Source organism: Herpailurus yagouaroundi, unplaced genomic scaffold (genome assembly GCF_014898765.1).
Source record: "Herpailurus yagouaroundi ecotype Mexico unplaced genomic scaffold, PumYag 221, whole genome shotgun sequence".
Lineage (NCBI taxonomy): Eukaryota > Metazoa > Chordata > Mammalia > Carnivora > Felidae > Herpailurus > Herpailurus yagouaroundi.
This window is the reverse complement of record NW_024412452.1, coordinates 11041365-11067174: the sequence shown is the minus strand read 5'-3', so window position 1 is coordinate 11067174 and position 25810 is coordinate 11041365. Positions and strand designations below refer to the sequence as shown.

The following is a 25810-nucleotide window of genomic DNA, read 5'->3' as shown; positions in this document are numbered from 1 at the left end:
AAAGGAAAGGAAAGGAAAGGAAAGGAAAGGAAAGGAAAGGAAAGGAAAGAAAAGAAAAGAAAAGAAAAGAGAAGAAAAGAAAAGAAAAAGAGCAAATAATGCATTTTTTAAAAAATCTGAGAGATGGAAAGAAAAAGGCAGATTGGCTTGGAACTTCAGGACCAAAGGAACAACACAAGGGTAAATTTCCTACGTTTTCTTTTTGGCCTCATTACCCAGACTTCAAACTAAAGAGAGCAGCAATTCAGAAACACAAACAAGTGCAAACAAACAAACAAAAAAGTCTCAACAAAAGCCTGCTCTCTCTAGCCAAAAGGGGTAGCCTACAAAGACAGAAAATGTTCACAGTCACTGTTCTATTCCAGACAAACACCACAGAAAAGAACTATGGCCACACTCACACCAACACAGGCAGAGAGGCAGTCTAGGCTTGCACCTTTGCAAGGTGATTAAGAAAGCACTCAACATTCCAGTCAGGGTGTCAGAGAAGGCCAAGAAAGGAGCTGGGGCTTTCTTCACCACCAAATGTTTACAACCCTCTCTCCCACACCATGGTGTCAGCACAGACCATGTATGGAGCCAGAACTCCCATCTGCAAGTTATTAGCAGCACCTCTCAGGTGTCAACAGAGGCCAGTGGGAAACATGGACATCCACCCCCACCTGGCAGTAGTGAAGCAGTAACCCACACATCCTCATGCCAGGGTAGTGTCAAAGAAAGCCAGATGAAAGTGTAGGTTTAAATGAGAGCCTGAAGGGGCGCCTGGGTGGCGCAGTCGGTTAAGCGTCTGACTTCGGCCAGGTCACGATCTCGCGGTCCGTGAGTTCGAGCCCCGCGTCGGGCTCTGGGCTGGCAGCTCAGAGCCTGGAGCCTGTTTCTGATTCTGTGTCTCCCTCTCTCTCTGACCCTCCCCCATTCATGCTCTGTCTCTCTCTGTCTCAAAAATAAATAAACGTTAAAAAAAAAAATTTAAAAAAATAAACAAATAAAAATAAAATAAATGAGAGCCTGAAGGGGAGCCTGGGTGGCTCAGTCGGTTAGGCGTCCAACTTCAGCTCAGGTCACGATCTCACGGTCCGTGAGTTCAAGCCCCGCGTCGGGCTCTGGGCTGATGGCTCAGAGCCTGGAGCCTGCTTCAGATTCTGTGTCTCCCTCTGTCTCTGACCCTCCCCCATTCATGCTCTATCTCTCTCCATCTCAAAAATAAATAAACATTAAAAAAAATTTTTTTAAATGAGAGCCTGAATCTCATAACATAATATGAAAATGTACAGGTTTCAATGAAAAATCATTCTTTATACCAAGAACCAGGAAGTTGTCAAACTAATGAAAAAGGGCAGTCATTAGATGCCAACCGAGCTGACAGTGATGTTATAATTATCTGACAAAAATTTTAAAGCAGTCATAATAAAAATGTTGCAAAAAACAATTAGGAACACACTTGAAACACAAAGATTGAGAGCTTCAGCAAAAAAAAAAAATAATAATAATAATAATGATAATACCAAATGGAGAGTTTAGAACTGAAAAATACAACAACATAAATAAAAAAGAAAAAGAAAAAACCAACTCAGTGGATGGGCTCAAGAGCAAAGTGGATAGAACAGAGGAAAGAATCAGTGAACCAAAACACAGAACAGTAGAAATTATATTATCTGGACAACATGTGGGGGGAAAAAAAACTGAAAGAAATGAACAGAACCTCAGGGGCTGTTGGACTGTAACAAAAGATCTAACATCTGTGTCACCAGAGTCCCAGAAGGAGAATAGAAAGAAAGTGGGGCAATAAAGTACTTGAAGAAATAATGACTGAACAGTCCAAATTGGCAAGGGACATAAACCAACAGACTCAAGAAGGTCAGTGAATCCCAAACAGAATAAACCCAAAGAAACCCATGCCAGTTTAAACCCATCATAATTAAACTCCTGAAAACTGAAGACCAAGAAAAAATATTATAATTAGCCATAGAAAAATGATACCTTTCCTATAGAGGAAACACAACTTAAATGATAGCACATTCTCATCAGAAACCATGAAGGCCAGAAAAAACACACAACACTTGCTGAAATAAAAGAACTGTCAAACTAGTATCCTACACCCAGCAGATATATGCTTCAGGATATTCTAAAGGGGAAATCAAGACATTCTCTTGTGAAGGAAAGCTAAGCCATTCTCATGTAAAGAGAATTTGTTGCCAGCAGGCCTACTGCAAAAGAATGTCTATAGGAAATGCTCTAAACAGAAAGGAAATGATTTAAAAAAAAAAATCTTGGAACATCAGTAAAGAAAATATAAAACAGTAAACAAAAATATGAGTAAAAACAATAGGCTTTACTTCTGTTAACTTTTCTAAATTAGGTTTCCTGCTTGAAGCAAATTTAAAAACTGATGGGTCTAAATGTTTACAGAGGAAATGTTTAAGAGAAGTATAAAGAAAGAAAGACAAAGGGACATAAAAGGGAGGTAAGATTTCTATACTTCACTTAAACTAGTAACACAATGTCACTAGTAAATTGTGATAAGTTACGAATCAATAATGTCATCACCTAGAGAAGCCACCAAAAAAAACCTACAAAACTACAAAAAGGTACACTCAAAAACACTACTGATAAATCAAAATGGAATTCTATAAAAATATTCAAGTAACTCAAAGGAAGACATGAAAAACAGAAACAAAAAAGGAGAGAATAAACAGAAAACAACAAAACATTAAAGCCTTACCATATCAGTAATACATAAAATGTAAATGTTCTAAATGTGCCAGACAGAGACTGATAGAGTGAATTAAAAAACATAACACAACTATACACTATCAATAAGAAATTCACTTCAAATATAATGATAGAAGTAGGTTAAAAGTTAAAGGACGAAAAATAATATATTGTCCAAATATTGGGGCACCTGGGTGGCTCAGTCAAGTTAAGCATCTGCTTTCGGCTCAGGTCATGATCTCACGGTTCGTGGATTCAAGCACCACGTCAGGCTCTGTGCTGACAGCTCAGAACCTAGAGCCTGCTTCATTTTCTGTGTGTGTGTCTCTCTCTCGCGCTCTCTCTCTCTCTCTCTCTCTCTCTCTCCCTGCCCCTCCCCCTCTTGCCGCGCATGAGCATGCACGCACGCACTCTCTCTCTCTCTCTCTCTCTCGAAAATAAATAAAAACTTAAAAAAATTTTCTTTAAAAAGACTGATTTAAATAAAAACAAACAGGGGCGCCTGGGTGGCGCAGTCGGTTAAGCGTCCAACTTCAGCCAGGTCACGATCTCGCGGCCCGTGGGTTCGAGCCCCGCATCAGGCTCTGGGCTGATGGCTCAGAGCCTGGAGCCTGTTTCCGATTCTGAGTCTCCCTCTCTCTCTGCCCCTCCCCCGTTCATGCTCTGTCTCTCTCTGTCCCAAAAATAAATAAACGTTGAAAAAAAACTTAAAAAAAAAAATAATAAATAAATAAATAAATAAAAACATTAATTTTAACTAAATTATCATTAGATAAAGTAGACTTCATAGCAAAGAAAATTATCAGGGACAGAGAAGACCATTATATAATGAAATGCTCAATCCACTAAGAAGATATAGCAATCCTAAGTGTGTATGTACCATACAACAGAGCTGCTAAATATGTGAGGGAAAAAATGACATATTTCAAAGGAGAAATAGACAATTCCACAATTATACTTAGAGACTTCAACATCACTCTCAACAACTGACAGAAACAGATGATCACCAAAGATATACAACATAACAACACCACCAACCAATGGGATCTAATCAACATTTGTAAAACACTCTAACAGCAGCAGAATGCACCTTCTCTTAAAGTATACACAGAATATATACCAAGAAAAACCATACTGTGGGCCATAAAACAAACTCAACAAATTCAAAAGAACTGAAATCAAACATAGTATGTTCTCCAACCAAAATGGAATCAACCTAGAAATCAATAATGAGATAACAAGAAATGTTCAAACCCTTGGAAAGAAAACAACACGCTTCTAAATAATTCATAGGTCAAACAGGAAGTCTAAAGAGTAACTGAAAAACACACTAAACTGGGGCACCTGGGTAGCTCAGTTGGTTTAGTGTCCAACTTCATCTCAGGTCATGATCTCAGGGTTCATGGGTTCGAGACCCACATCGGGCTACATGCTGACAGTGTAGAGCCTGCCTGGGATTCACTCTCTCCCTCTTTCTCTGCCCCTCACCCACTCTCTCAAAAAATAAACTTAAAAAAAAAAAGAGGGGCGCCTGGGTGGCGCAGTCGGTTAAGCGTCCGACTTCAGCCAGGTCACGATCTCACCGTCTGTGAGTTCGAGCCCCGCATCGGGCTCTGGGCTGATGGCTCAGAGCCTGGAGCCTGTTTCTGGTTCTGTGTCTCCCTCTCTCTCTGCCCCTCCCCCGTTCATGCTCTGTCTCTCTCTGTCCCAAAAATAAATAAATGTTGAAAAAAAAAAATTTTAAAAAAAAAAAAAAAAGAAAAATACGCTAACCTGAATGAAAATTAAAATACAATGTATCAAAATTTACAGGACACAGGTAATGCTGAGAGGGAAATTCACAGCTCCTATGCCTCAAGAACCTAAAGAGCAAAAATAAATATAAGACAAGCAGCAGGAAGGATGGGCGCCTGCATGGCTCAGTCAATTAAGCATCTGACTCTTGATTTCAGCTAGAGTCATGACATCAGGGTTGGTGAGTTCAAGCCCCACATCGGGCTCTGTGCTGACAGCATGGAGCCTGCTTTGGATTCTGTGTCCCTCTCCCCTTCGTGTTCTCTCCCTTTCAAAAATAAACACATAAACATTAAAAAAAAAAAAAAAAAGACAAGCACCAGGAAAGAAATAATAAAAACAAAGGTAGATATCAATAAAATTAAAAACAGAAAAATAGAAAAAAAAAATCAATAAAAAAAATCTGGTTCTTTGAAAAGACACAAAGATCAACACAAAAAAAGAGAACCTAGAAAAAGACCCATACCAATATACCTGAGAAATTTTTGACAAAGGTGCAAAAGCAGCCTGGTAGGGGAAAAACAGCCTTTTCAACAAATAGTTTTAACCTTTCAATAAATGATACTAGAGCAACTGGACATCCATAGGCAAAAATAAAAACAAAAATCTTTGAGGTAAATCTCACTCCTTATACAAAAAATTACAAAATTACAAAAATTAACTCAAAATGGATCACAGACTGTACATTTTAGTAAAACTATTAAACTTTTAGGGGAAAAAACAAACAGATCTAGGGCTATGCAAAGAGTGGTTATAATTGACACCAAAAGCATGATCCATACAAGGAAAAACTGATAAATTAGACTTCATCAAAATTAAAAACTTCTGATCTGCAAAAGACCCTATTAAGAGGGTGATAAGACAAGCTATAGAGTGGAATAAACTGCCTGCAAACCACATATCCAACAAAAGACTAGTATCTCAAGAATTCTCAAAACTCAACATTAAAAAAAATACCTAGGGGCGCCTGGGTGGCTCAGGCGGTTAAACGTCCAACTTTCGGTTCAGGTCATGATCAAGCCTTCTGTGAGTTCGGGCCCCCGTCAGGCTCTGTGCTGACAGCTCAAAGCCTGGAGCCTGCTTCAGATTCGGTGTCTCCCTGTCTCTCTGCCCCTCCCCCACTCACGCTCTGTCTCCCTCTGTCTCTCAACAATGAATAAACGCTTAAAAGTTTTGTAAATAATAAAAAAAATAAAAAATAAAAAAAATACCTAATTCGAAGATGGGCGAAAGAAATGAAGAAGCAGTTCAACAAAGTGGATATACACATGGCAAACAGGCATATGAAAAGATGTTCAACATAATTAGCAATTAGGGAAATGCAAATTAAAAGCACAATGAGATATTACTATACACATTATCAGAAGAGCTAAAATAAAGCAGTGACAATACCAAATACAAGCAAGGATCTAAAGACACTCAAATCCTCACACTGCTAGTGGGAATGTAAAATGGTGCAGGCACTTCGGAAAATAAGTTTCACAGTTCTTCAAAAAGTTAAACATAGAGTGACCATATGCTCCAACAATTCCAGAGCTAGGTATATACCCAAGAGAAATGAAAACCTATGTGCACACAAAAACCTTTACACAATTGTTTGTAACAGCTTTACTTTTAATAGTCAAAAACTAGAAACCACCCAGATCTTCTTCACTGGGTGAATGACTAAACAAACTGTGGGACAGCTATACTATGGAATACCCCCCAGCAATAAAAAAGAACACACTACACGGGGGGCCTGGGTGGCACAGTCGGTTAAGCGTCCGACTTCAGCCAGGTCACGATCTCGCGGTCCGTGAGTTCGAGCCCCGCGTCAGGCTCTGGGCTGATGGCTCAGAGCCTGGAGCCTGCTTCCGATTCTGTGTCTCCCTCTCTCTCTGCCCCTCCCCCGTTCATGCTCTGTCTCTCTCTGTCCCAAAATAAAAAAAATAAAAAAATAAAAAAAATAAAAAAATAAAAAAAGAACACCCTACAGATACACCAGCTTGGATGAATCTCCAGGGAATTAACGCTGAGTGAGAAGCACCAGTTCCAAAAAGTTATATACTATATGATTTCATTTATATAGCATTCTTGAAATGACAAAATTATAACAATGGAGGACAGATTAGTGATTGTCCGGGGCTAAAGAGGGGATGGAGACAGAAAGTGGTTGTGTCTGTAAAAAAGGCAATGTGAGGGCTCTATAGTGATGGAAGTATTCTAAAACTTGACCTTGAAGACACAATATCAACATCTTGGTCATGATATAGTTAGTGTACTACAGTTTTGCCAGATGTTACCACTGCAGGAAACTGGGTAAAGGTACAAGGGATCTGTGTATTATTTCTAATGACTACATGTGAATCTACATTATCTCAAAATTAAAAGTTTAATTTTTAAAAAAGCTAATAATATATATAGTCACATCCACATCTACCATTTAAAATGCTTCTAATAGGGGCACCTGGGTGGCTCAGTCAGTTAAGCATCCGACTTTGGCTCAGGTCATTACCCTGCAGTTCTTCAGTTCAAGCCCCACATTGGGCTCTGCACTCACAGCCTGGAGCCTGCTCGGGATTCTGTGTCTCCCTGTCTCTCTCTGACCCACCCCCACTCACGCTCTGGCTCTGTCTCTCTCTCTCTCTCTCTCTCTCTCTCTCTCTCTCTCTCTCTCAAATATAAATAAACACTAAAAATAAATAAAATAAAATGCTTCTAATAACCTATTTTTCTTTAGATTTCAAGAGTTCTTCTCATTTCATTTTCCTCTTACTTTTGCTACTCTAATGCCAAAAGACCTTCATTGTACCCTTCTTCCTTTCACATGTCAAGAAATTCTTTTACCTCATCAAAAACAAATTGCTTAGCTAGCTCCCTATTTCTTTCTTTCCTTTTTTTTTTTGTTTTAATGTTATGTCCTTCCCAAAATCAAACTCCATACTAAAAGTGTTTCATAACAGATTCAGTCAAGCTCAGTATCTGTTTTTATTTATTCATTTTGCTTGATAAGATCACATTTCATATCAATCCTTTTAGAGTTCTATTGTTTACTGGCACTAGAGCTATTCCAGTAAATGAAAGTTAGTTGCACTGTGACAATTCTTGCCTGCTTAGATGTTGTGCTGAATAATGTGTGTTTTCAAAGTTCTAAATTACAGGAAATAGAAGGGCGGTACAAAAACAAAAAAGCAAGCACAAATATGAGGAAAGAAACAAAAGTACAATTAGCAAAGAGAAAAACATAAGGAAGCAAGTTTCGAAAACAGAGATTGAGAACAATAGAAGCAAAGACACCTGGCTTGCACACACAAGATGTCAGTGCCCCACTAGACAACATCACGGTGCCAAAAGATGTGCTTTCATCACAGAGTTTGTCATGTTCCAGTATATAAAAGCACAATCAAATTAAAAGCCTGTGCTACTCCACAGCTTTTTAATCAAAAACAAATATAGCAAAAGAGCCTGTATTTTAATCCAAATCATCATTTTTGGCAAATGGTCTTTATCATTTATCTAACATACAACAGAACATTTATCTAGCATACTAAACACTGGAAGCATCTAAATACTCAAAAATTGATAGAACTGCTCTAAAAATAATTTTCATTATTGTCATTGTTTTTACTTTACTTTTGTTTTTATCTATTGATCAATCTGATTATCAAACCACAGTAGTGACTGAAGGTAATTTCACTACAGTGCAAGGTATATGTTAACGTGATTATCCTCAAGACTGTGAACAGCAGGCAGGTATTTTAACAGAGTTCCAAGCCACATGTATCATCAAAAATCACATTAAGGTAATCTAGGGGCGCCTGGGTGGCGCAGTCGGTTAAGCGTCCGACTTCAGCCAGGTCGCGATCTCGCGGTCCGTGAGTTCGAGCCCCGCGTCCGGCTCTGGGCTGATGGCTCAGAGCCTGGAGCCTGTTTCCGATTCTGTGTCTCCCTCTCTCTCTGCCCCTCGCCCGTTCATGCTCTGTCTCTCTCTGTCCCAAAAATAAATAAACGTTGAAAAAAAAAATTAAAAAAAAAAAATCACATTAAGGTAATCTAGTTAGTTGCACTGTGAGAATTCTTATTAACTTGGATATTTCACTGGGTAATGCATGTTTTAAAGTTCTAAATTACAGTTATACAAATACATACTACATGCTTAAATATCTTTTTTATCAATCATTGTGCTCTTGGAGTTACATATCTCAATTTTTTTTAATTTATAAATCTAGAACAGTAGGTTCCATACACTCTAGGTAAATAGCCTCCTTAATAATGCATACACTTTCCAGACAGTATATTCCAAATTATATAGCTTAAGGCAAACATCTATGGTTACTTTATTCATTGGTAATTTTTTAAATAGCCAACGCAGGTTGGTTATTTTTAGCATCAAATTTAAGATTGTTCTAAATAAAATCATCATGGACTTAGGGCGCCTGGGTGGCTCAGTCAGTTAAGTGTCCGACTCTTGATTTCAGCTCAGTCATGATCCCAGAGGCGTGGGATTGTGCCCTGCATCAGGCTCCACACTGACAGTGCAGAGGCTGCTTGGGATTGTCTCTCTCTCCCTCTCTCTCTGCCCTTCCTCCGCTCTCATCTGTGCGTGCATGTGCACTCTCTCTCTCTCTCTCTCTCAAAATAAATAAACTTAAGGGGCATCTGGGTGGCTCAGTCAGTTAAGTGTCTGACTTCAGCTCAGGTCATGAACTCAAGGCTCGTGAATTCAAGCCCTGTGTCGGGCTATATGCTGACAGCTCAGAGCCTGGAGCCTGCTTCAAATTCTGTGTCTTCCTCTCTCTATGCCCCTCGCCCACTCACACACTGTCTCTCAAAAATAAATAAACGTTAAAAAAAATTTTTTTAATTAAAATCATTAATTTTTTTAAAAGTAGCATGTAAATCATTGTGGATTTAACAGCATTTATTTCAGTGCTAGAAAACATCCTAAATTATTTCTAAGGAAGAATCTTAGCCCTATCATAGGATACTCTCACTCTACTTCTTCTGTAGGAATAAGGGGGCTTACGTCAGCCTCTTCAACTTTTATAAAAAGGTACTGATCCAACCTCCAGCTGCTTTATTTACATTTATTTATTTGTTTGTTTGTTTTAAGTAGGTTTCATGCCCAACACAGAGCCCAATGCAGGGCTTGAACTCACGACCCTGAGTTCAAGACCTGAGCTGAGATCAAGAGTCAGATCCTTAACCGACTGAGCCACCCAGGCACCCCTCGTTTATTTACTTCTAAAGCATATATAGCTCTGTACTTAATATAGGCAAGTGATTATTCAGAAAAATGGGCAAAAAAAAAAAAATACATAACTTTGTATTTACTGATACTCTTTAATTATCAAAAAACTTGACTATTAAAAATAGTATTTATGAAGAATTAACCAACATACATGCAATGCATATACTCTTCCATATCAGAAATCATGGAAACTGGATACATATGCATCTTACTAAGGAAAGGGAGATAGAGCTCATAACTTTCTCAAAGGGATCAATGATCAAAAAATAAAAGTGGGGGGGGGGGCTGGATAATGCACTTTCAACTTCCACTACAGATATTAAAACTCTGTGCCTTTATTAAGCCAAGACCAGCAGTGAACTGAATTCTTTTGGCTCCCTGAAGATCTGCCTTTACTAAATTGTATTTTGGTTATGCCATATGCTTTCACTAAAGGACAATATAAGAAACAGCCTGTCACATATTGCTGCATTTACTATATGGATATTAAAGTTACATTATACAGGGCCTTCTTTGTGAGGACATATGGGAGAAACAGTTCTCTGGTCTTACTCAGAACCAAGAATAGCTGTGCTTCTCCTTAAGTAACTACTTTTTAATTTTACAACACCATAACTCAAATAACAGTGCATGTCTCTTTTTTGCACTAGTTGCTGGAAAGCCCAGAGCCAAACTGATGGCCTACCTCCTTTACAAAATGTATAGGCCTTCAAATAGGAATCTTTTTTTTTTAATGTTTATTTTTCAGAGACAGAAAGAGACAGCATGAGCAGGGGAGGGGCGGAGACAGAGGGAGACACAGAATCTGAAGCAGGCTCCAGGCTCTGAGCTGTCAGCACAGAGCTTGATGCGGGGCTCAAACTCACGGACTGTGAGATCATGTCCTGAGCCGAAGTTGGATGCTTAACCGACTGGGCCACCCAGGAGCCCCCAAATAGGAATCTTTTAATTGCTCTCACTCTTAGCTTCATAGTCTTCCTCCTACCTTTGTTTTTGTCTTACCCAATTTCCTCACCACATCTATTATATGTACTTTGTAAATCACGTACATTTTTAGAAACTGTCTAATTCCTTTCTAGAACAAGTCAAGGAGAGAATCAGAAAAAAAGAGAGATAAAGAATAGTCGATTGTCAATTAACCAGAATAAAAGATGACTAGTCAGATGTGACAGAAATAGTATTAAGTTACCTACAATTTAAGGGAAAGCATTTACCATTCTGCAGACATCTAGAAATGTAAAATATAAATAAATTTATAGATACACACCACAAATCTTTTTTTTTTTTTAAATAGCCAAAGTATTAAAATATTTCATTAATGTTGTCACTGAATTCTCCTTCACTTGAAGACTGGAACAAAGTCCATGCAATATGGTCAGACTTCAAGCAAACTGTCATCTTTGTTTTCCAAATACTTCAGCAAATACTACTGCATCACAAAAATGGCTTTACTCTTCTTTCCCACAGCCATAGCACGAATCTCTAAGAAATAACCTATTAATCACCTCAGGTCTCAAGTGTTTAAGCTCAGCTCTGCATGAACTCAGTTTTTATTTTTACTAAGTCTTTCCGTCCCACCCCTGCTTTTTCTGCTATTTCCTCCAAGCAAATTTACATTGTCATCATTGCTCAGCATCTCAATCCCGATTCACACATTTCATAGATCAGCCAGTCACTGATTTTATTTGTTCAAGTTGCCTTCATCAGAAAGGCACATAATTAAAACAATTGTTGTATCATTGGCAAATGCTACAAATTACCAACTTCAATGACAAAGAATCAGAAAAATCTTTGCTTCCTTCAATGACCTAATTAATATTCATATATATTATATTCCAAATTAAAACTATGTCATAGATGTCATCTAAATTTCTAAACTGCTTCCAAAACCATAGTAAGTAATTGCCCTTATCAATTACTTTTTGCAATAAATTCATACACTAGTTGTGTTGATGCTGGAAATTATGTAAACATGTGAAGAGATGCATCATACTTTAAGGTAAATAATTTATTAAAACATTGACAACTTCTGATTTGCTAAGAATTTTATTTGTATATAAAGCGGCCTTATCTAATAATGTTACTGCATTTCCCCTAAAATCTTCTGATTTCAAATTATCAGTCTCCTGATAGAAGATTTTTTTTACTCTTTCAAAATGTCTGCTTATTCATATACCTTTATGACTTAAAATAATGAAAAGGCAAGTTTGAAGCTTTCACTCCTTAAAAAACAATGGTTTCTTTGTTTTCGTAACCAAAACTCATTGCATTTTGTATACTCCTGCTGTATGTAAGCAAGGCATAACAATGAAAGGTTCTTTACTGATGCTCTTAAGAAAAATGCCAACTTTATAGAAAAATAAGCAAAGGAGACAGACAATACACACACACACACACACACACACACACACAAAGATATACAAAAAGCCTTTTAAACATATGAAGAGATGTTCAGCCTCACTCACAATAAACTACAAATGATAACTACACAGAAATACCATTTATCATTTATTACATTGGCGAAAAATCAAGTCGAATGCACACTTTGTTGAAAAAACTATGGAGAAATGAGTAATATCATAGAATACTAGAGGGAGAACAAAATGATCCAACCTCTAAAAAGTATAATACCTACCAAATTACATACATACTCATCAGTCTACCCAACGATCATTCTTCTGGGAATTTACCCTATAGATAAAGTATGAAAAGTACAGTAAGAAATGACCAATGTTCAAGGTTAATGATTACTGCATTATTTTGTCTAGCAAAAGACTAGAAATAACCCAACTAAACAGAAATAGGAGACTGGCTGAATAAACCACAGTATATTCACATGATGGAATACTATGTAGCTGGAACAAAAAAAATTAGGAAAATCTCTGCATATGGGTATGGATACACCATCTGATGAGTAAAAAAACAAGCTGCAGAACTGTATATATAGCACACTACTTATTGCATAAAAGGGGGAAAAATAAAATTATAAATGCTTAGTTTTGCATTAAAAACACAATGAAAGTGGGGCGCCTAGGTGGCTCAGTCGGTTGAGCGTTTGACTTAGGCTCAGAGCCTGGAGCCTGCTTCAGATACTGTCTCACTGTCTCTCTCTCTCTCTCTCTCTCTCTCTCTCTCTCTCTCTCTCAAAAATAAACAAACATGAAAAGGATAAACAACAAACTAGTAAAATAAGGAAACAGAGGGAATGGGAGAAAAGATATATTTATTAGGTCCATGATTCTTATCCTTTTCTTTCCATTTTTTGAATAAAATATTTCAAACCCAGACAAATAAGGATAATTCATCTATTTGTATTTTATCTCCAAAGTTGTATCTCCAGGAGATCAGTTTCATCAGCATTACATATGAGATCTGACAACTAATAAACTCTTGATATTCAACAAAGGAATGGCTGACAAAGACTATCCTCCCATTTATATTCTCTCTCTGATTACTAATGTTGTGTAGTTTGAATCTAATTAATCAGATAACACATCAGAATAACCTTCCCCTGGAAGAACTTCAATGAAAATTTTTGTTTATTTAGCCCAAATAAAATCAGACACAGAGTCCATTGCTAACTGAACCAAATCACTATTGTCTTATCAGCTATAAGGGGGCTTTTTTAGTTTTTCGTTTTTCTAATTTGCTTAACAATTCAATGACATTATTAAAATAAAACCTAACTTCTCTTTATGAAACCACAAAAACTCATTCTCCTATTCCGTATGGTAATGAAATTTATTTAATGCCACCCATCCCCTTTCTCCCATATGTATAATTCTAATCCTAATCTCTCTCTCAAAAATAAATAACATTTTTAAAAATTTTAATTATATGTACTTCCAAAAAATAAATACATCTCATAAATTGAAGTTTTCCAGATTTTCAGCAGTTTTGTTTTCTCTCAAAAGGCTAGACACGTTTTTTAAGACAGTTAATCCACAAATCAGTTCATCAACCCCGGATAATTAACAGTTTGTGGTACAATTCTTGTATCCTATTCTTTCAATAAATATTTATTGAGCACCAACTATACGAGCACCCTTTTAGATTCCCAGGATACAGCAACAAACAAAAGAAAGAAAATCTCTCCCCTCCTGGAAAATAAATTCTAGTGGAGAAGCCTATGTGTCAGGCAGTAGTTTAAGTGCTATGAAGATAAAGTTCCTCTCCTTCTAGTCCCTGTATCAATAAATGGCAACCACCATTCACCCAGTTACTTAAGCAAGAGCCTTGGAATCATCCTTAATTCTTCTCTTAACACCCAAAATTAATCCAACATTTTGGCTCTACTTTCAAGATATATTTTAAATCCACCTACTTCTCATCACCTTCTCCCCAACACCTTATTGCATGCCACAGCCACCTCCTGCCTGTTATTACTGCAAATACCCCTTGACTGATTTCTGTTTCCTCTCTTACTCCATCTCCACACAGCATCCAGAATGTTCCTTGTTTAACCTAATTCAGAGCATGTCACTCTGCCGCTCAAAACTCTCCTATACCTTAGTCTACATGATCTGGACCCTGACTAACCTCCTACCATCGCCTCCCCCCATTACGCTTCTCCTGAGAGCTTTCACACAACTGTGCCCTCCATCTGGAAAAGACTTCTCCTGGAGAGCCACATGGCTTGCTCCTTCACTCTATTCAAAGCTTTGCCACAGTAACTTTTTCTAAACACCTAATTGAAAACAATACCCCATCATGTGAAACACTAATCACTAAATAGCATTACTTTATGCATCTGTTTGTTTGTTTATTCTTGTGAGTGCTCCACTAGAATGTAAGGTCCATAAGGGCAGGAACTCATTGGATTTGTTCTCTGCTGTACCCCAGAGGTGGTAAGAATATCCAGTGCATAAATGTTGCTCAATTAATATTTGTTGAATGAGTAAATTCATGAATAAAGCCACTAAAACAATATAGCTATATAATGTGTAACAATGCACAAAACTGTATATAACCTATTAACTGGAAAACCAAGATAAAACATGATGGTACTCTTCTAATACCTAATGTAATAAAATATATATGGAAAAAGCCAAAAAGAAATATGCAAATCTAAGAGTTTAGACAGGGTGGTAGGATTAAGTTTTTACTGTCTGTTTCTTATTTTTAAAAATCATATTACATTTTGGGGCACCTGGGTGGCTCAGTCGGTTGAGCGTCCGACTTCGGCTCAGGCCATGATCTCGCGGTCTGTGGGTTCAAGACCCACATGGGGCTCTGTGCTGACAGCTCAGAGCCTGGAGCCTGCCTTGGATTCTGTCTCCCTCTCTCTGCCCTCCCCCACTCATGCTCTGTCTCTCTCTCCCTGTCAAAAATAAACTTTGGAAAAAAAAAATCATATTACATTTTTAAAAAATAAGAAATAAAAACCACATTACATTTATAATTGAAATATAAAAATATTACTTTTAAAAGGGAGCTATTATTAAAAAATAAGCAATCAGCAATGAGAGATCATTTCTTTCTCCTCATTGACTGTCAAGGAGAGAGTATATCAGAATCACCTGAGGGGCTTTTATAACTTTGTTTCCTGTCTTTTCCTCCATTCTCCACTCCATCCCAAAATAATTATTTTGATAGGTCTGATTGATTATTGATGAATATTATATCCCTCAAATAGGTGAGTCCAAGCAAAAAAAAAAAAAAAAAAAAAGACCAGGAGCCACTAAACTAACATAACTCCCAAAATAGACTTAAGGCCACATAGCAAACTCAAAGGTAACAGGCAGAAGATGACTCATATTATGTGAGTGACTACTACATGGCAGGTACCATGAAAAATGCTTTATCTCATTTTTTTTTTAAATACTGTCCCTGCAATGTACATGGTATCATCTCCATTTTAACAGAAGAGAAAAATGTGCCCACTTGGGTGGTAAGCTGCTTATAAAAATAATTAACTGCTTACAGAGGTCCACGCATGTGCCAATAATGATAACACGTCATGAACCAAAGATTATGATTAGCTGGGTTTTGTACAACTTAGATAATGGGGGAGGGCAGACAATGGAAAACAAAGCCACGTGGCCAAAGGCACAGAAGTAGCAAATGAGGAAAACAGGTCCCCATATTTAATTATCAAATGACTTTAAGCAAAACAGTTTTTGAAAACATCACCCAATTTGTTTCCTGTAAGAACCGAATTTACAACTTAGTTAAATAAGCAAGATTAAAAAAAAAAAATTGTTCCTAGACCAATAGTATAGATTTCTAACAAAGTATATAAAGCAACAGTCCAGAAGGAAAGCACAAGAAAAAAAATAAATAATAGATACACTGGACTACAAAGTAATTTTTTAAGCTTATTTATTTATTTTCAGAGAGACAGCATGAGGGAGAGAGGGGCAGAAAAAGAGGGAAAGAGAAAGAATCCCAAGCAGGCACCACACTATCAGCATGGAGTCTGACGCAGGGCTCAAACCCCAAACCGTGAGATCATGACCGGGGCCAAAATCAAGAGTCAGATGCTTAACCAACTAAGCTACCCATGTGCCCCTGGACTACATAAAAATTTAACTTCTGTGCAGCAAATGATACCATCAAGAAAATGAAAAGACAACTCACAGAATGTAAGAAAATATTTGCAAATCATATATCTGGTAAGAGATTTATATCTAGAATATAAACGAACTCCTAGAATTCCACAATAGAAAGACAAACCAATTAAAAACTGAGTATGAGTAAAGGATCTGAATAGACTTTTCTCCAAAGAAGATAAAAACAAATGACTAATAAGCACATGAAAAGATTAGCCATTAGGGAAATGCAAATCAAAACTACAGTGAATTGCAGCTTCAAACCCACTAGGATCCTAACATAAAAAAAAAAAAAAAAATCATAACAAGTGCTGACAAGAATGTGGAGAAACTGGAACCCTCATGAATTGCTGGTGGGAATGTAAAATGGTGCTGACATTTTGGAAGACAGCTTGGCAGTTCCTCAAAATGTTAAACATGGGGCATCGTATGACCCAGAAATTCTACTCCTAGGTATATGCCCAAGAGAAATAAAAACACATGTCCACACAAAAATTAGTACGCTTATGTTCATAGAAGCATTGTTCTAACAGCCCCCAAAGGAAACCTAAATGACAATCAACTGAATAAATAAAATGTGGTATATCCATTTTATATATTCACAGAAATGAAGTACCAATACAAGCTACCACATGGATGTGCCCTGAAAACTTGCTATGTCACCAAAAAAAAAAAAAAAAGAAAGAAAGAAAAGAAAAGAAAAAGAAAGAAAAAAAGTGATGAAAATGTTCTAAAACTAAATTGTGGTAATGTTTATACAGTTCTGTGAATATACTAAAACCAGTGAATTGTATATTTTAAGTGGGTGAACTGTTTGGAATATTAATTATATCTCCATAGAGCTGTGTTTTTACAGGCAGTATATTTCACTGTTAAATTTAAAAGCTTAAAAACAAAATCTTAAATAGCAGTTAAGACTGAAGTTGGGGCCCTGAGTGGCTCAGTCGGTTAAGCATCAACTTGATCTGAGCTCTAGTCTTGATCTCAGGGTCGCTGGCCATGAAGCCTACTTTAAAAAAAAAAAAAAAAGACTGAATGTTAATTGCTGGTATCCAAAGAGCAAAATTAGAAAATGACTTCTGAATGTTATATGAAAGTGATATTATATGAAGTGATATGAAAGAAGACTAGAAATATAGAGATGGGATTTGAAATACGAAAATGTGGAGCTACTGTTCATGAGTGATTTCTGATCAATATTTTAGTATTAGCAGTACAGAGCAGGAATCAATATCATTTTAAAAGCAAAACAGGCCCTAATATCTTATGAGCCTCTTTCCTCATCTGCAAATTAGGACTTGCAGCTAATGAAATAATTTTTAAGATAAAGACAGAGAAGAAAGAGATGGCTGCTTTCCCAAAAGAATTTGCTGGGCAACAGCCTCTATATGTGCAGATATGCTTGGGCCTTTCAGAATACAATGAAAAAGGAGAGGCACTCTCCCTTATGGTATATGGAAATTGACTACCATTGCATTCACTGTTCAAGATTAAAATAAGGATAAATATAAAATGAAAAAGTCAAGCTACTCTGGCTTCGCAAACCAAAAGGAGTAAGATTGGAAGAATAATTTGGTATCACAGAAGGGAAAGAAAGTAAGTCATGATTCACAAGTAATAGTTGGCAAAGGAAAGAGTCTGGTTAGGCAATGTAACTAAATGGATTTTTGTGAAGAGCAGGAACTGTAGGGATGGCTATAATCTTATACCTTATTATCTTATATCTGCTACCAATTCACTGTTATTGTCTGTTCCTTAGTTCCTCTTCAGTTACAAAACCTAATTCAGGAACAGGTAAGAATCTGGTGCTTTAGAAATACTACTTCAAAAGATGTAAGAAATAGAAAGGACTACAACGAGGGGAAGAGGCATATGAGATTAACAGTTGAGGGTAGAGTTCAGGAAGAGAGCCTACTGCCTTAAATATATTTAATGACTGCGATGGAAAAGGAGAGGAGGTAATAATGATGGAGGTGCATCCAGGGTAAGGCATGGGCTCTGAAACATCAAGTCTGTGCATGCTGCTGCCTGTAAATGGGATAAGGGGAAAAAATGAGATCATCCTCTGTGAATATGGACAGGAACAATGTAGACTAAAGACAAAGACAGTGGGTATTAGTACTTGATTTACAGAATGTCAAGTGATTGAATGTTTGCGGATGATAGTAAGATTTAGGGTTATCTGCCAAAGACAGGATGAGGCCAAAAATGAAGAGCCCCTACTAATGATCCAGGGAGTCCGGAAAAGCAACTAAAACTGGTAAGCTAGTGCCTTAACTCTCAAACCCCCCCCTTTTTTTTTTTAATGTTTTATTTATTTTTGAGAGAAAGAGAGAAAGAGCGTGAGCAGGGGAGGAGCAGAGAAAGGAGACACAGACTCTGAGCCAGTCTCTAGGCTCTGAGCCATCAGTACAGAGCCTGATGCGGGGCTCGAACCCACCAACCACGAGATCACGACTTAAGCTGGAGTCGGATGCCCAACCAACTGAGCCATCCAGGAGCCCCTCAAACCCTTTTTTTTTTTTAAACCATGTCCCCTTTGGGCAAAAGATCCCTTCATCCACCTACCCCCACAAAACCCCACTTACCAGCGGAAAAATAATTCAGTAATAATAATAAAGCGAATTTTAGGGAGAAAAGGTAATGTATTTTAATCCTAATGCATATATCCTGAATCAATACACTAGAAAGTTACAGGCCAAAATTTGGCTGAACAAATATGCATTATGATTCAGTAGAGAATTAACATAATAAATCACAACAAACTATACTGACAACACTAAATTAAAGTCACTTATCATATAAACCAAGGACAGCAATTGAAAACCACAACCAACTCAAGACAATATTAATGGTGTTCTGATAAAGAACCCTTCTTTAAAACTCTAGCAATCCCAGATGCTCCAGTGGGAACTTTGCTTGGCTCAGTAGCCAAATATCTTAGTTAAATACTGAAACAGCATCCTCAATAACTCCAGTAACATTTTGTGTTATAAAAACCAAATATTAATAATCGATAGTAACACACTTAGAATACTGATAAGCAGTCTGCAGTTTTTATAAAAGTAAAGATAATGAAATAAGGATCATTCACCCTTAAGAGCTCAAGAAAATGGGAAAAGAAAGCAGTATGATGGTCATGATCCCAATGCAATGAAGGACAAAGGCAAACTACTAAAGATGGTCATGACCAGAGATGGCAGAGAGAAGTAGGCTACCATTGTGCCCTGGAGAAGAAAGATGTGCAGGTGGAGATGAGGAGTAGAGTCTCCAGCCTGCCCCTCCTTCAAACACTCTTTCATGAGACAACTCTCCCTATGAAAACAAAACAAAACAAAACAAAACAAAACAAAACAAAACAAAACAACAAGCAGTGAGTACTAACTGCTTTGAAGGGAGAAGTAGTGCCCCAAGACTGTGCAAGGTGGGTAGAATTATCTGTCTACTGACTGCATGAAGATCAGCAGGTACAAGAGGAAGGATGAAGATGAGTAAGTTCCAGGGCACTAGTAAACTGAGGGAAAGGGAAAGGTGGTTGGAAATTGGATCTGGTGAATAATTAACAGGAAGTATAGATATACGATAATCACCAATTGAGACATTACAAAAAAGGTTAAGAATGCAGACCCTGGATCCAGAGAGCCTGAGTAGGAATCACTACTCCCCTACTTTATTTTCTCTGTGACCATGAGCAAGTCACTTAACCTCTCTGTGCCTCATCTGTAAAATGAGGATAATAACAGTACCTAATAGGATTGTTCTGCAGTTTGAATAAGTTTCACTTGTAAATTGCTGAATACAATTTCTTGCACTGTACATAGTAAGTGGTACCTAAGTTTTGTTAAATACACTAAGCTGAGGTAGGTGGAGTTTGTTTTGACATTTACAAATAGAATGGGGGTGAGAGGGCAAAGTAATGGTATGGGGGGGGTGGGCAGAAGGGGTGACAACTTTTTCTCAGCGATGAGACTACCTTGAGGCTGCACCTTTGGAAAAGGTCGTCTTACTAACAGGGTTCAACAAGTACCCGCTACCCAGAGAGGGGCGCGGGTTGAGGGAAACTTCCTTCCAGGCCTAAGATTTTCAGAAACTCATTTCTGAGAAGTGGTTGTGATTTTATGGAGGCAAGAGTGTAATTTCCCATCATCAGACTGTGAGTGAACTTCTGTTTTGTCCGTAGAGCAGGACTTATGTCTAGGACAGGATGGGGTCTGAGTCGGAGAGGAAGGGTGATGTCCCCAGGGGGAAGATCTGCTAAAAGCCACCATCTGCCGGGCGCGCTCTAGTCGCCCAGCTCGGAGCCGGCCTCGGAGGCAGAACCAAGGCTGCCCCAGCCTGGAGGAAGGCAAGAGGAGCCTCCGGAGTAACTGGGCTGTGGGCGTCGGCGGTCGAGCAGGGACCCCATGTCCGGGCTGTGGAGGGAGACTCGCCTTGCCCAGGGTGGAGGTCGCTCGCCGGGATCCCCGAAACGGGGGGCTGGCGCTGGCCCTGCGGGCGGCCGGCCAAACACACAGCCCCGAAGGAGCCTGGCCCCCGTCCAGCCCGTACCCGCCCGTCGGTGGCCCCGGTCCCCGGGGGGTACCTGAGGGTGGGCCCGATGCAGGCCGTGTCGGTGCTCTCGATCTCTCGCAGGATCCGCTCGTGCTCCGCCGCTGTCTCCAGGCTCTCCGCCTCCGCCATCTTACCCCTCTCCATAGATTGGGGGCGCCAGGCAGTGCGTCCCCTCCTTCAGCCCCGCTCACCTTTCGTTACCTCTCTCACCCTAGGTTCCAGAACCTCCCCGGCCTCCGGCTACCCGCAGGACGACCCCTCCCTCGGGCTCGGCACGCCCCCTTGCATCACCGCGTCCGCCGACGTCCGACGCAATGCCCGCTGGGACTTGTAGTTCACCAGGCAACGATCGCCTGAACACCGCTCATTTATTCTTTGAATCCACAAATACGTGTTGAAAGCCCCACTATAAGCCAGGAACAGTTAAAGATACCCCATGTGCAATGGTGATCAAGTTAGGAAATGACACTGATTCTACAGCTTCTTCTTTAAGGCCCTTGCTACAAAGTGCACAAGGCTCTGGACACTCTAATAAAAGACAAAATGGGTTTCCGCAGGCAGAGATCTTACAAGCTTTAAAAGGGGGTGGGAGGGGGGTTGGAGAATCCCCAAACTAAGATAAGATAGAATGTGGCTGTAAGCCAGTTAAGCTCACTCGTGTAAATCGAGTTCAGGGCTACTTCTGGCTGTGAAGGATTCATAGAAAGGTTGGGTCTGGTAGTTTAAAAGTTGTGACTAGAAGGTGTTAGGAGTGCCCAGAAAGCCAACAAAAACTTCATATGCACTGGCGTGTAGAGAAGCAGTAGTAAAAGATGGGGTTGCAAATGCACCCTGAAGAGAAATACTGGGCTGAGAAATTGTGTACCTTACTCTGATGGTTACACTTGGTCAAACAACCAACTGCATCTGGAACACTTGTAAACTTTTTTTTTTTTTTTTTTAATACAGACTAAAGGTGTAAACCCTCTGAACATCCTGATCCAGGGATTTGCATTCCATAAATTACCCAGGTTAGAATTTTAAAATCATATTTATTGATCACTGTTCCAGTTTTTACATAAGACAATGAATGAGAATCCACCAGAGGTCTTAAAGAAGAGTGACACAATCAGAACCTGGACTTTAGGAAATGTGATCAAGAGCAATTGTGCAACATAAGCAGAGACAAAACTTGGAGGGGCACCTGGGGGACTCAGTCAGTTAAGTGCCAGACTCCTGATTTGGGCTCAGGTCATGGTCTCATGGCTGGTGGGATCCAGCCCGGTGTTAGGCTCTAAGCTGACAGCACAGAGCCTGCTTGGGATTCTCTCCCCCTCCCCTTCTCTCTCTTTCTCTCTCTTTCTCTCTCTCTCAAATCAAATAAACTTAAAAAAAGATAAATTTTAAAAAATAAAAAATAAAATTTAAAAAAATGGGAATGCAAGCTGGTGCAGCCCCTCTGGAAAACAGTATGGAGGTTCCTCAAAAAAATAAAAATAGAACTACCCTACAACCCAGCAATTACACTACTAGACATTTATCCAAGGGATACAGGTGTGCTGTTTCAAAGGGATACTTGCACCCCAATGTTTATAGCAGCACTATTAACAACAGCCAAAATATGGAAAGAGCCCAAATGTCCATCGATGGATGAATGGATAAAGAAGATGTGGGACATATATACAATGGAGTATTACTCTGCAATCAAAAAAAATGAAATCTTGCCATGTGCAACTACGTGGATAGAACTGGAGGGTATTATGCTAAGTGAAACTAGAGAAAGACAAAAATCATATGACTTCACTCATATGAGGACTTTAAGAAACAAAACAGATGAACACAAGGGAAGGGAAACAAAAATAATATAAAAACAGGGAGGGGGACAAAACAGAAAAGACTCTTAAATATGGAGAACAAACAGAGGGTTGCTGGAAGGGTTGTGGGAGGGGGGGATGGGCTAAATGGGTAAGGGCCACTAAGGAATCTACTCCTGAAATCATTGTTGCACTATATGCTAACAAATTTGGATGTAAATTTCAAAAAAATAAAAAATAAAATTAAAAAATAAAAGAAAATTTGGAGATAGCTGAATTCTATAAGAATTTTAAGGCCTAATCCAGGGAGGTAGCAGTGAGAATGAAAGAGAATAAATGGAAAAAAGTAGAACTGGCATGACTTACTAAATATGGGGATAGAGGACCTTGGGTATCTCTCCACAGTTCGGAGCAAAGTGACTGGAAGAATTGTTTGCCATCAACAACAAAAAAAAAGGCATGCAAGAACCAAACTGGCAGTTGAGGCCAAATCATTTCTGCTCCACACATGCACCCGATGTTTATAGCAGTGCTTTCAACAATAGCCAAATTATGGAAAGAGCTCAAATGTCCATTGACTGATGAAGGATAAAGAAGATGCACACACATACACACAATGGAATATTACTTGGCAATCAAAAAGAATGAAGTCTTGCCATTTGCAATGATGTGGATGGAGCTAGAGTGTATTATGCTAAGCTAAGTGTATTAGAGAAGGACAAGTATCATATGATTTCACTCATATGCGGAATTTAAGAAACAAAACACATGAACATAGGGGAAGGGAAGTTAAAATAAGATAAAACAGAGAGGGAAGTAAACCATAAGAGCCTCTTAAATACAGAGAACAAACTGAGGGTTGCTGGAGGGGAGGTGGTTGAGGGGATGGGTTAAATTGGTGATGGGCATTATGGAAGCCACTTGTTGGGATGAGCACTGGGTGTTACATGCAGGTGATGAATCACTGGTTTCTCCTGAAACCAATACTACACTGCATGTTAACTAAGTTGAATTTAAATAACTTATTAAAACATAAAGAAAACTTAACTATTATATGACATAAAAAATAAATAAAAATAAATCATTTCTGCTCCAGCCATATGCCATGAATTATTTATTATGCAATCATTAGAGAGAAAAAGAAAACACTCTGTATTCTGTATAGATACGAAACTATCTCCAAATTGTCGGGTTGAGCAAAGCATGTCGGGAAAAAGCAAAGCATGAAACAGTATATAGAATATGTTTGCTATTTTTTGAGAAGAATAAATATTTATATATATGCTTACATATATACATGAAATATGACATAGAATATCCCTGAAAAGATACACAAGAAACTGTTAACAGTAGTGGTAGCCAGGAGAGGGATAGGAAGGAAGGGGGCTGAAGTAAGAGAAAGATCATTTTTAATTATGTATGCACTCTTGGAATTCTTTCCTTTGTGCATATATTGCTTTTTTTCAGTAAAAATGGTAGTTATTAACTGAAAATGCATTTTAAAAATAAACAAATAGTGAGGAGAATGAGTTACAAGTCCTGGTGTTTGCCAAGAAATGAGCAAGTTGCCAAACCTGTCTGTTTCTAGATAATCTCTGGCTGTCCTCATTTTATTTAATTACTCATGCTTAAACAACCCCAGACAGATGTAGGAGGGGCAGGGAAAGTATGGAGCCTTTCATATTTCTAAAGATCCCTTAAAATACATGACAGACGGTCCCTTCAGCATTTTAGCATCTCGCTCAGCAAAAAACTTTTTGTCCATCACAGGAAGAAGACTGGTATGCAGACCGGATATGTATAGTAGTGATTAAACTAGCTTCTGCTACTGTCAGCAGCTTTTTTGAGGCCCCACTGAATCCAGAGATCTCATATGTTACCAACAAGGGTGTCTGGAGTGAGGGGTGTACAAAAGCTCCAGTGAAGACAGCCTGCCTAATCTGAATGCCTGCTAAATAGAGAGAATGTCAGGTCAGCATGGAATGATCAAAAAAGCACTCAACTAAGACTCGGGGGGCCTTTAATTCAGTTCCAGCACTGGTAGTTAAAAATGTATTCAGCACTTTCTGTGCACGAGTCTCAATACACAAAGTAATCACTTCACATACATCATTAAATTCTTACAGTAATCCTCTGCAGTAGATATCATGTATCCCATTTTACAGATGAGAAAGCTGAGAGATTAGGTAATACCTCAAGTCTCACAGCTAGTAAATGCTGAAACTGGTATTCATACTTAAGTGCACCTGATTCCAAGGCCCATTTCCTGACCATTTGGCCGTGCCATCTCACCCATACCCTCCACTGCCACGAGTTTATGAGTGACCTTACTCAAATCATTCAAAGTCTCTCTGCATCTGCATCCACATCAGTATAATGAATCGTATAATTTCTCAGCCCCCTTCCAAATCACCTTGAAGACCTCTTCACAGAGCTACCTTCAGGGAAATGCAAATCAACCGTTACACGGTTTGTCTGAGAGTTTTTTTCAGATTGTCACAAATCAGCAAACCGTTTCTAATAAATGTACTGAAAAACATCCGCACATAAGTGGACCTGCACAGTTCAAACTCATGTTGTTCCCGAGACAACTGTATGAATACATGACCCCACATTGTTTCTGTCATACTGTGTGATCTGAAGCAGTGGCAATACTAACAGCTACCATTCATTAAATACCTGCCGGATTCCGGGGGGGGGGGGGGGGGCGGCCGGGGTGGCTCAGTTGGTTAAGCATCTGGCTCTTGATCTTGGCTCAGGTCATGATCTCACAGGTTGTGGGTTCGAGCCCCACACTGGGCTCTGAGCTGACAGCACGGAGCCTGCTTGGAATTCTGTCTCTCTCTCTCTCTCTCTCAAAATAACTAAATAAACTTTAAAAAAAAAAAAAAACACTTGCTAGGTTCTAGGAACATGATATGATTTCTCTCATTCACTCCTCACAGTCATCCTGCTGTGAGACAAAAATTGCCGTCTCCATTTTAATGTTTTTTTATTTCTATTTGAAGGAGAGAGAGAGACAGAGCACGAGCGGGGCAGGAGCAGAGACAGAGGGAGACACAGAATTCAAAGTAGCCCAGGCTCTATGCTGTCAGCACAGAGCCCGACATGGGGCTCGAACTCACGAACTGTGAGATCATGACCTGAGCCGAAGTCGGACGCCCAACCGACTGAGCCAC

General features: G+C 38.9%; 1 protein-coding gene across 7 annotated transcripts in view; it reads right to left on the bottom strand.

Annotated features, from left to right (window-relative positions):
• The window catches only part of EXOC6B (exocyst complex component 6B), a 616421-nt gene that overhangs the window by 590273 nt on the left and 338 nt on the right, over nucleotides 1-25810 (bottom strand). For 3 of the 7 annotated variants that reach the window (XM_040458543.1, XM_040458550.1, XM_040458549.1), the window contains exon 1: nucleotides 20870-21099. The exons of 1 other annotated variant lie outside the window; for it this stretch is intronic. In XM_040458543.1, coding sequence (XP_040314477.1) covers nucleotides 20870-20982 — 113 coding nt within the window. In that variant the 5' untranslated portion in view covers nucleotides 20983-21099. Of the gene's footprint in view, nucleotides 1-12371; nucleotides 12428-20869; nucleotides 21101-25810 lie in introns of those variants that run through there. 3 more of the 7 variants (XM_040458547.1, XM_040458544.1, XM_040458545.1) reach the window with 3 other exon arrangements.